Source organism: Trichechus manatus, unplaced genomic scaffold, assembly GCF_000243295.1.
Source record: "Trichechus manatus latirostris isolate Lorelei unplaced genomic scaffold, TriManLat1.0 scaffold00041, whole genome shotgun sequence".
NCBI lineage: Eukaryota > Metazoa > Chordata > Mammalia > Sirenia > Trichechidae > Trichechus > Trichechus manatus.
In genome coordinates this window covers 7084795-7096595 of record NW_004443977.1, presented here as the reverse complement: position 1 = coordinate 7096595, position 11801 = coordinate 7084795, and the positions used below count along the sequence as shown (strand labels likewise).

The 11801-nt window shown below is 42.7% G+C and overlaps 1 protein-coding gene and 1 pseudogene across 1 annotated transcript in view; one reads left to right on the top strand and one right to left on the bottom strand.

The window, feature by feature from the left end:
• Positions 1-3836: 3836 nt before the first annotated feature.
• Positions 3837-11801, top strand: part of PECR (peroxisomal trans-2-enoyl-CoA reductase) — a 29024-nt gene continuing 21059 nt past the window's right edge. Inside the window, exons 1-3 of the mRNA XM_023731193.1 lie at positions 3837-3954; positions 4013-4171; positions 7445-7578. Coding sequence (XP_023586961.1) covers positions 3837-3954; positions 4013-4171; positions 7445-7578 — 411 coding nt within the window. The remainder of the gene's footprint in view (positions 3955-4012; positions 4172-7444; positions 7579-11801) is intronic.
• Positions 10462-10878, bottom strand: LOC105756267 (40S ribosomal protein S24 pseudogene; annotated as a pseudogene).

The following is an 11801-nucleotide window of genomic DNA, read 5'->3' as shown; positions in this document are numbered from 1 at the left end:
TATCGTGGGGTTGTTAACCAATGTCATAAAACAATATGTGTACTGACTGTTTAATGAGAAACTATTTGTTCTGTAAACCTTCACCTAAAGCACAATAAAAATAAATTAAAAAGTAAACAATTAAACCACTTAACTGAAAAAAAAAAAAAAAAGCTTCCAGATTAGGGTTTCCTACTCCAATGGGTTCAGAGCAATTAGGAATTGGCTTTTTGTACTTTTCCCCACATTGACACACCACCCTCTTCCAAAGAACCTGAATTATTGGGGCTGGGAGGGTGAAGTGTCATCATTTTCAATTTAATTTACTCCTGTCAAGTTAATTTTAAATTCACTACAAGTGAACTATGCCTTGCCTCAGTTCTGCTGTACTTTCAACTCTTCTCTGATCTGTGTATCTGTCACACTAAGGGCCATGCCTGTCTGGGATGGCTAGACTCTGCTAATTGTTATACCATCATTAGATGTGTGAGGCCAACTAGGAAACAAAACGCTGACCATTTTACCACTGAGAGTTACCATTAGGCCTCTCAGGGAGACAGTCTCACCATTATGAAGATAGAAAAGCATCTGGTTAAGATGGGTGTTAAGTGACTGCAACCATGATGAGTATCTTAAAACTCCTAGCCCCCAGCCAGTTGCTGTGAACTGGCTTTGAGCACAGTCAGGCTGCAGTCTCTTCCTTCTAGGTCTTGTGAGCTTCAGCAGCGTGTCTCTTGTCATTGCCTAACCTACCTGGTCCTGAAAGTCTCTCACACTGAGGCAGGAGAGCACCTGTTCGTCATCTCTCCTGTGAGCAGAATAAGAGGAAACTTGGGAGCATTTGACTGTCTACAGAGGAGATATTTCCCGATAGTGAGGGAAGTTGATTACAAGGAGCTTGAGCACCTCCTTATTGTGAGCGCTCTAAGAGCTGATCTTCACTACCTGACATGTTGTTTATTGTCCTGCTCCCTCTCATTCTCCTCTCCTACTCCCCTTATACAAAAACTCATTGCCCTGGAGTCGATTCTGACTCATATCGACCCTACAGGACAGAGTAGAATTGCCCCGTTGGGTTTTCAAGGCTGTAATCTTTCTGGAAGCAGACTGCCACATCTTCCTCCTGCAGAGCGACTGGTGGGTTCGAACCGCCAACCTTTTGGTTAGCAGCCGAGCATTTAATCGTTGATCACTAGAACAGTACCTGACACGTGGCAGTTACTCAGTAATTATTGGCTGAATGTTGTAAACTGTAAGAGTCTTTTCCACGTGAGTTGCTTCAGGAGTGGCCTTACTTTAAGTTGAAGTGGGACCAAGATGCCTCACTGACATTCCTTCAGTGCTAGAGTCTATAAGTCTAGACTTTGAGAATCCAAGAGGCCCCTGTCAGCCTGAGCAAGCAGCTGCTTTGCTAAAGGGGGTGTGTGGTGAGGATGAAGTTACCAGGCGGATGGGGTGGGGATGGGTGGGAAGCTTGGTGAGCAGCAAGAGCATCTCAAAAGATGAAGGGAGTCCCTGCTAATGGGTATGACTCAGGGAGAATGTGGAAGGATCATGGAGGTGCCTTTTTCCTCAGGACAAAGGTGGCAATGATACAGAGCGCAGGGAAGAGCAACATTTGATTCAGCCAAAGGCGTGGCCAATTCAGTACAGGTTGTTGCCCTGAGGAGAGACTGGCTCAACCAGGAGCAGAGCTAAAATCTGGAGACAAAGCACCTCCAAGCAGCAGAGCTATTGCTGTGCCTCCAGCCTTTTAGGATCAGCAGCCTTTCAAACCCTGACTATTTTTAAACAAAGATCTCTAGAAGAGACCCCCATATCTCTCTTAATCACAGGCTCCACCTGGATTGTGAAAAAGAGCTTTCTGACTGTGAACCGTGACCCTTCATCCTGCAATTTCCTTGGTGCTGGAGAATAGCTCCTTGTCATCCTCCTCAGGAGACAGAACTGGCTCACAGCCCCCAGTCACCTCACTGGATGATGTCAGAATCCCTTTCTCAGACCACTCAGCAGCTAGAGATGCTGTGGTATTGTCAGGCCCACACTGGGTGACCCCTATCAGATCTCTGAATCCACAGGTCCAGAGCAGGTCAGAAACCACATTAAATTATATCTTCAATAAAGTCATCTTTAAAAGGAGTTTAAGGCCCCCACCCTCCTCCAAGAAAAAAAACTTGCAATTTTCTGGAATAAGATACCCCTCAGAACTTTTCCTGCTAAAAAATACTTTGTCATTAGGATCAAAGCACGAGAAATTACACTTTTCTGCAACAATACTTTGAAATTTTCCTATTTAAATTACCTTTTTTTGTTCTTTTTTTAAAGGAGGTGATGGTGTTGTAACTTTTTCACTTGGCCATAACTACACTACTGGTTTAGGTAGTAGAGGTGAGTACGTCCTCTCTAAATCTACCTAGCAAATGAAAAGTGGAAGAGATTTCTTCTCTTCTTTAATGAGTGTAAACTGGAATCTCACTTACTTTGTCTTGCTTACCTTGGCATATTATCAGAAGGGACCAATCTCTGGAGAAGGACATCATGCTTGGTAGAGGGTCAACAAAAAAGAGGAAGACCCTCAATGAGATGGATTGGCACAGTGCCTGTAACAATGGGTACAAACACACCTGCTATTATGAGGATGGCGCAGGATGGGGCAACATTCTGTTCTGTTGTACATAAACTCGTTATGGGTCAGAACCAACTTGACTGCAACTAACAATGACAAACTGCAATCTATCAGCAAGAAAGAGAGAAGGGGATGAGTTTCTAAAAAGTGGTCAGAGAGGGGCAGGGGGATGGAGGGAGAGGGAGGAAGTATAGCTGGTGAGAAAGAACTGCAGCCTTGTTTGTGGGTGGGACCCAGTGGAGGAAGTGATGTCTAATTTCCAAACTTACCAGCCTGATTTTCAATTTGCTTTGTGAATCCTAGGCTGTGGGCCCAACAAAAGAATGGTAGTACTTGTTTTCAAATTATTTTAATACTTGACATGGGGAGATGCAGCACTCTGTTTAGCAACACACTTGGAGACAGCATCTTGCCTGGATTGTTAAAACCAAACCGCTGCACTTGTCACAGCCCCTAGATCCACCAAGTTTTTAGGTGAAGTCTCACAGGGCCATTCCAGCTGCAGTTTAACTCTAGCGGGTTGAGCAAGATGAACAATAGGGAGGAGAATCCGAATAACAAACCACTGTTATTGGGCACCAAAACACGGAGAGGAATTTCCCCCATCCTCTGCAGGCTCAAGCTCCTACATAAGGTATCAACAGAACCTCAAACTCACACCTACACATGCATTCTTGCAGGAAGCATGCATCCTTCAAGGACAGATCCTCTTTGGACTCATCAATTGTTATGCACCCCAGGTAAAGGTTCGGACTGGTAAAGATTGCTTCCTCCCTTCATTCCTGGGTGGGGAGAGGGAGATTAAGAGTAGGTGGGGATGAGTTTATTTTATAAACTATTTATTATCTTAGCTCTGTGGATAACTGCAACTGTAGCCCCCACTCCCACACCCGGGCTCACACTAACAGGATGAATGGGTCTGGAAGCCGGATTTCTTCCCCCTCGGCTAAGCCTGCCGGTCCTCTCCTTCCCCAGCCAGATACACACAGCAGCCGGAGACCCAGGATCGCTCGACGTCCGCGGCGGGTGGGCGCAGCAAGGCCTCCCGAGCTGCAGCCTCTCTTTTCCCGGACGCACTGGGGATTGAAATTTAATTAACTGTGACAGCCACAGCAATGAGGATTGAATTTTCACAATAGAACACACCCCCATTTTTTTTTGTTTTCATCCCCCTCCCCCGCCAAAGCATTTGAATTAAAAGAAAAAAACCTGAACGAGAAGTCTCACGCACATGTTCTCGGAAACCGCAGCTGGCGGAGGATGCGGAGGGTCAGGGAGCAGTGCGGACCAGGGAGACGCCGCGGCCGCGGGGGCGGGGCTGCAGGGCGGGGCGGAGCCCGGGTGGTCACGTGGGTGCGGGCCCTTAGCCCTGCCCATTTAAGGCCTCCGGGACTTGGTGATTTGTAGGGCTTGTGCTCCCACATCTCGGACGCTCTGCGGCCGTGGCCTTTGCGAATAATATCAAGAGCTGCTTGGCTGCCGGCTTGCTGCGGGATCAAGTGGCCATCGTCACTGGCGGCGGCACGGGCATCGGAAAGGCCATAACGCCCGAGCTCTTGCACCTGGGTGCGTCAGCAGCCCTCTGGGCACGGGTACCGAGAGGGAAAGGGGCGGGGCTGGGGGCCTGACGGAGCGGTGGAGACACGGGCTGGGGTACTCTGCAGTCTGGAGCCAGGGGACACTGAGCGGGGCTGGGAGAACGTGGAGTTGCAAAACAAGTGGGTGAAGATGTGGGGGAAATTAAACCAGTGGAAAGAAAGGTCTTCTCCCTGAGACACTGTGGGAAAGAGTTGGGTGATAAACCACTAGTTTTAAACTAAAGGGAACACTTAGAGGCAAAGATACTGTTCCCAAGGTAGGTGTCTTAGTCATCTAGTGCTGCTGTAACAGAAATAACCACAAGTGATGGCTTTAACGAAGAGAAATGTATTCTCTCACGGTCTAGGAGGCTGGAAGTCCGAATTCAGGGTGCCAACTCTAGGGGAAGGCTTTCTCTGTTGGTTCTGGGGGAAGGTCCTTTTCATCAATCTTCACCTGGTCTAGGAGCTTCTCCCAGCAGGAACCCCAGGTCCAAAGGTCACACTGTACTCGTGGTGCTGCTTTCTTGATAGTATGTGGTCCCCATGTCTCTCTGCTCGCTTCTCTCTCTTACATCTCAAAAAAGGTTGGCTTAAAACATAGCCTAATCTTGTAGATTGAGTTCTACCTCAGTAACGTAATTGCCTCTCATCCTGCCTCACTAACATCATAGAGGTAGGATTTACAACACATAGAAAAATCACATCAGATAACAAATTGCTGGACAATCATGCAATACTTGGAATCATGGCCTTGCCAAGTGGACACACATTTTTTGGGGACACAATTCAATCCATAACAGCAGGGATAAGTAGATCTGTGAAAACATGCTCTAGAATTAATTGTGGGTGTGTATTTAGAATTAATCCATCGTTCTACATATTGCCTAATTTGAGTGACTAGGAAACATGGAAAGAGGTCATTTAACTGGAAAAGGTTGTAAACACTAATCATATAATCTCACATCCTTATCGTAACTAAAAAACAACAACAAAAAAAAAAAAAAACACCTGTTTCGGTCCAGTTGATTCTGACTCATAGCGACCCTCTAGGGCAGAGTAGAACTGCTGTATAGGGTTTCCAAGGAGCAGTTTGTGGATTTGAACTGCAGACCTTTTTGTTAGCAGCCAGACGCTTAACCAGAGCCCCCCCTACATGTATTACTTTTTTGCCTTATCTACATGGAGATGTAACTCCTCACTGAATTAAAAATATATATACAAAAAGTTTAAAGGCATATGAAGAAAAACATTTACAACATATGACAAATAGTCTTATTATATAAAGAGCTCTCACAAATAAATAAGGAAAAGATCCGACATCCGGATAGAAAAACAGGCTAATGATATGAACAATTTGTTCCGAAAGAACTACAGATAGGTAATACATATGTGAGAAAATAATCAATTTTAATGACAATAAAATGCAAAATAAAACAATAATAAGATACTGTTTTTTTTAAAACAAAATTTTACAGTGGAAAAATGAAAGTGTTGATGAAGAAATGGTCAGGCAGGCAAGCATGTAAATTCTTAAACTACCTGTTGGGGGGGCAAAAAACAAATAAAAAAAACATTAAAAACCTTAATAATGTTATGCTCTATGAGATGGTACTTTCTGTCCCAGGAATTTACCCTAAGGAAATAATCAGAGATGAGCAAAAGTTTGTATACAACGATGCAGTGTTACTTAAGTAGTGAAAAATTGGAAATAACCTAGAATATCCATTAGGTAGGAAATAGTTAAATAAACCAACAACAATAAAATATTATGCTTCCGTTTAAACATCTTGCTATTGAAGACTTTAACTTTATGGAGAAATGTAGAATGTATTCCATACAATTGATAAAAAGCAGAACACAAAATACAGTGTTCCAATTTGATTGTTAATTAAAAATGTATGCGAAGAAAGTAACCGGAAGGAAGTTTATAACATTGTTAACAGCATTTTTTTTTTCTCCCTGCAAATGAATTGAATTATGGGTGGTTTAAATTGTTTTCTCTTTCAGATTTTTTTAAATGAGCACGTGAAGTGCCTTCCAAATGTGTTGCCAATGAATGGAACATACTATGAATTAAAAAATATTGTTGTAGATTAAAAAAATATGTAATTTTACAATAAGAAAAAACAGTGATAGGGAATTAACATTTCCTAATCTGGCCATCATGTATCTTGACCACCATGACTGCCCACTCCATTGGCAACACCATCCTCCATCCCCTCCCAGGGAAATCCATGAGAAAATCAGAATTGGTTACCATTTTATGCAAAGGTCAGGCACTAGGCTTTGTAGCAGATTTGTAGGATCCTGGTTCACCTTGTAGGATCCTTGGTGGGTTTTCATATATTTGAACTTTCTTGTTTGGTAAATTTGCATCAGCACTAGGGCACGGCAGCAGATTTTGTGTGTGTGTTAGCACAGGCCAAAACATTAAGACAGTGGTCTTGTAATTTTCTGAAAGCCATGGATCCAGGATTCAGATAAAAGCAATGGAGCTTCTCCTCACAGAAGTATTACATATACACTTTCTTAAAAAAAATCATATACTTAATTTTGTTGTGTTGGGAATAGACTTCCTTCAGTGAGAGAATTTTTACAATGACTTATTCACATGCTCTGATCAGTACTCAGGTGAAATTTGGGGATACCCTCTGCAGATCTCTGTAGTTCTCTCTGTCTCTAGCTCTCTTCTCTCTGTGCTCTGCATAATCTAGCTGTCTTAGCCTCTCCAGACGCCCAACTTTGTCTCTTCCACCCAGGGAGACTGCTGGGCTCTAATTGGGTTTCCCCTCCATGTGCTGCAGCCTGCACTCTCTCTCTAGGCAGCAAGCTGGGCAATCACAGAGCTCACGTTGTTTCCACTCTTTCAGGATCGCAGTCCTGTGCTGCTTGATGTCCAGTGCCTGAAAACTGTTGTTTCATAGATTTCATCCAGTTTCTTAGTTGTTTTGGGCTGGAGAGTAAATCCAGATCCTGTTGGTGTTGTGGTTAAGTGTTTGGCTGCTAACCAAAAGGTCGACAGTTCGAATCCACCAGGCCCTCCTTGGAAACCCTGTGGGACAGTTCTACTCTGTCCTATAGGGTTGCTATGAGTCAGAATTGATGTGACGGCAGTGGGTTGTTTTTTTGTTTGTTTTGTCCAGAAACAGAAATCCTAATCCATCTTTTTTATAGGAACACATGAAATGTTTTCTAAACATGATTGTTGTTGGAAAATAGATAACTAACGAAAGCATATTTATTGCTGTTTTCCTCTCAGGGTGTAATGTGGTCATTGCATCTCGTAAATTTGATAGATTAAAATCTGCTGCAGAAGAACTGAAGGCCAGTCTGCCTCCCACCAGCCAGGCTCAAGTCACTCCCATACAATGCAACATCCGTAAAGAAGAGGAGGTAATGCAAATATATCTATATCATTTATTCATCCATTTTAATGTACAGGAGACGTTCCTAAACCTGACTGTGCTTCAGGTTCTCCAATGGTAGCTGTCTAAGATGGGGTCACTAGAAGCAGAGCCTGTGAAGGAGATTTTTTTATTTTTTTAATTTTATTGTGCTTTAGGTGAAAGTTTACAGCTCAAGTTAGTTTCTTATTCAAAAACTAAAACACATATTGTTTTGTGACATTGGTTGCTCTCCCTGCATGTGACAGCACTCTCCCCCTTTCAACCCCAGGTTCCCCGTGTCCATTCATTCAATTTTCCTGTCCCTTCCTGCCTTCTCATATTACTTTTGGGCAGGTGTTGCCCACTCGGTCTCATATTTGATTGAACTAAGAAGCACGTTCCTCATGTGTGTTATTGTTTGTTTTATAGGCCTGTCTAATCTTTGTCTGAAAAGTGGGCTTTGGGAGTGGCTTCAGTTCTGAGTTAACAGGGTGTCTAGGGGCATAGTCTCGGGGGCTCTTCCAATCTCTGTCAGACCAGCAAGTCTGGTCTTTTTTTTGTAAATTTGAATTTTGCCCTATATTTTTCTCCCCTCTGTCTGGGGCCATGTCTTATGATCCCTGTCATGGTAGTCAGTGGTAGCCAGACACCATCTAGTTCTTCTGGACTTAGGTTGGTGGAGGCTATGGTTCATGTGGTCCTTTAGTCCTTTGGGCTAATATTTTCCTCAAGTCCTTGGTTTTCTTCATTCTCCTTTGCTCCAGAGAGGATGGGACCAATAGATGTATCTTAGATGGTTGCTTGCAAGCTTTTAAGACCAGAGACACTACTCACCAAAGTTGGATGTGGAACATTTTCTTTAAGAACTATGTTATGCCAGTTGACCTAGATGTCCCCCAAGACCATAGTCCCTAGCCCTCTGCCCCAGCTGTTTGGTCCCTCAAGGTGTTTGGATGCATCTAGGAAATGTCTATGACTTAGCCTTGGTCAGGTTGTGTTGACCTCCCTTATATTGTGTGTTGCCTTTCCCATCACCAACGTTAACACTTGTCTACTGTCTAGTAGACAAGTAACTACTGTTTAGTTAGTGATTTCCTCTCCCCAACCACACTCGTAACCATCAAATAGTGTTTTTTTTCCTCTGCGTAAACCTTTTCTTGAGTTTTATAATAGTTGTCTCATACAATATTTGTCCTTTCGTGATTGACTTACTTCACTCAGCGTAGTGCCCTCCAGATTCATCCATGTTGTGAGATGTTTTACAGATTCGTCATTGTTCTTTATTGTTGCTAGTATTCCATTGTGTGTATATACCATAATTTGTTTATCCATTCATCTATTGATGGGTACTTAGGTTGTTTCCATCTTTTTGCTATTGTGAATAATGCAATGAACGTGGGTATTCGTGTGACGGCTCTTATTTCTCTAGGATATACAGTTCTCCTCTGTCCTGTAGGATCGTTATGAGTTGGAATTGACTCAACCTCAAGAGGTTTGTTTTTTTTGGTTTTTATATTCTTAGGAGTGGGATTGCTGGATTGTATGGCATTTCTATTTCTAGCTTTTTAAGGAGGTGCAATATCATTTTCCACTGTGGTTGTATATTCTTAGGGGAGCTCTGGTGGTGTAGCGGTTAAGAGTTACAGCTGCCAACTGAAAGGCTGGCAGTTTGAATCCACCAGTTGCCCCTTGAAAACCCTAGGGGGCAGTTCTACTCCATCCTATAGGGTCGTTATGAGTTGGAATTGACTCGACCTCAACAGGTTTGTTTTTTTTGGTTTTTATTTTCTTAGGAGTGGGATTGCTGGATCTTACGATATTTCTATTTCTAGCGTTTTAAGGAGGTGCAATATCATTTTCCACAGTGGTTGTACTATTTTACATTCTCACCAGCAGTGCATAAGAGTTCCAGTCTCCCCGGAACCTCTCCAACATTTATTATTTTCTGTTTTTTTGATTAGTGTCAGTATTGTCGGGATGAGATGGAATCTAATTGTAGTTTTGATTTGCATTTCTCTAATGGCTGATGACTGCAAGCATTTCCTCATTTGTCTGTTAGCTGCCTGAATGTCTTCTTTGGTGAAGTGTCTGTTCCTATCCTTTGCCCGTTTCTTGATTGGATTATTAGTCTTTTTGTTGTTGAGGTGTTGAAATATTTTGTAGATTTTACAGATTAGACCCTTGTCGGCTATGTTGTAGCCAAAAAAATTTTCCCAGTCTGTAGGTTCTCTCTTTACTCTTTTGGTGAAGTCTTTTGATAAGCATAAGTGTTTAATTTTTAGGAGCTCCCACTTATCTAGTTTCTCTTCTGGTATTTGTGCATTGTGAGTTATGGTTTGTATCTGCTTATGCCTTGTAGTAGGGCACCTAGTGTTGTTCCTATTTTTTTTTCCATGATCTTCATCATTTTAGATTTTATATTTAGATCTTTAATCCATTTTGAGTCAATTTTTATGTATAATATGAGGTATGGACCCTGTTTCATTTTTTTGCAGATGGACATACAGTTAGGCCAGCATAATTTGTTAAAGAGACTGTCTTTTTCCCATTTAACAGACTTTGGGCCTTTGTCAAATATTAGCTGCCTGTAGATGGATGGATTTACATCTGGGTTCTCAATTCTATTCCATTGGTCTGTGTGTGTCTGTTGTTGTTCCAGTATCAGGCTGTTTTGACTACTGTGAAGGAGATTTTTGTACAGATGATTTATTGTTATTGAATAAGCCCTGGAAAAGGGGCAAGAGGGAAGCAGGATAGGGAAGCTAAGCAAGGATGGTCTCACCTAGACACTACCTTTTTTCCCTTTAAGTCATTTCTTTTTGCTGTATATATTTTTAAGTTTTTATAGTTTATTAATCCTCTGATGAAAAATCCACACAATAATTGCAGGTCAAGTCACTGCAGAATCTTTAACTCCTTTTTTGCCAGCACCAACATTGGCCTATGCTGTTCTCCTTAATTTCTTCGTTCTGTTCTTGCATTCCTTGCACTGTTTTCTTGAGGTCTTTTTCTTCTCATACAAGCTATGTCTTGCAAATCTGTATTTGGGTTCATTTTTCTTTGTGTAATCCAAGTAATTGTAAACCATGCTGAAGCCAGTAGTCTTGCCACCACCAAAATGGGTTCTGAATCCAAACGCAAAGATGACGTGTGATGTGGTCTTGTACATTTTTGCTGGTTTTTCCCAAATTTCTGTTTAGGTACTGTTGCCTTCCCAGGGTGAAGGACATCAATGACTATTTGACTTCTGCTGGAGTGGTTGGTTGGTTGTGAACTTCCTGGTTCAGATAGTTACTTTGCTGTTCATGATGGCAGTTACTCCTCAGCCAGCCAGACAGGAAAAGAGCTGTATGCTTTTGTTTTTGTTTTTTGTTTTATTGTACTTCACGTGAAGGTTTACAGAACAAATAGTTTCTCATGAAACAGTAGTACACGTATTGTTTTATGACATTGGTTAACAACCCCATGACATGTCAACCCTCTCCCTTCTTGACCTTTTTTTTTCTTTTTGTGAAAATATACATAGCCAAAGATACACCATTTCAAAAATTTCTACATGCACAGTTCAGTGATGTCGACTATGCTCCTCCAGTTGTGCTGCTATTCTCACTTTAGATGGAGGTTTACAGAACAAAATAGTTACTTATTAAACAGTTAGGACACATGTTGCCCAATGACAATGGTTAACCACCTCACAACACATCAACACTATCCTCACTCAACCCGGAGTTCCTTATCACCAGCTTTCCTGTCCCCCCCTGCCTTCTAGTCCTTGTCCCTGGACTGCTGCGCCTCATCAGTCCCATTTGGTTTTATGGGGCTGTCTACTCCCCGGCTGAACGGTGAACCTCGGACTGAGCTAAAAGGGTATCTGGGGGCCATACTCTTCGGTGTTTCTCCAGTCTCCTTTAGGCCAGTAAGTCTGGTCTTTTTTTCGTGAGTTAGAATTTTGTTCTACATCCTTCTCCAGCTCTGTCTAGAACCCTCTGTTGTGATCCCGGTCAGAGCAATCAGTGGTGGTAGCCGGGCACCATCTAGCTGTACTGGACTCAGTCTGGTGGAGGTCTTGGTCTTGGTAGCTGTGGTCCATTAGTCCTTTGGACTAATCTTTCCCTTGTATACTGTTCTCTTCACGCTCCCTTGCTCCTGAAGGGATGAGACCAGTGGAGTATCTTAGATGGCTGCTCACAGGCTTTTAAGACCCCAGACACTACTCACCAAGGTAGAATG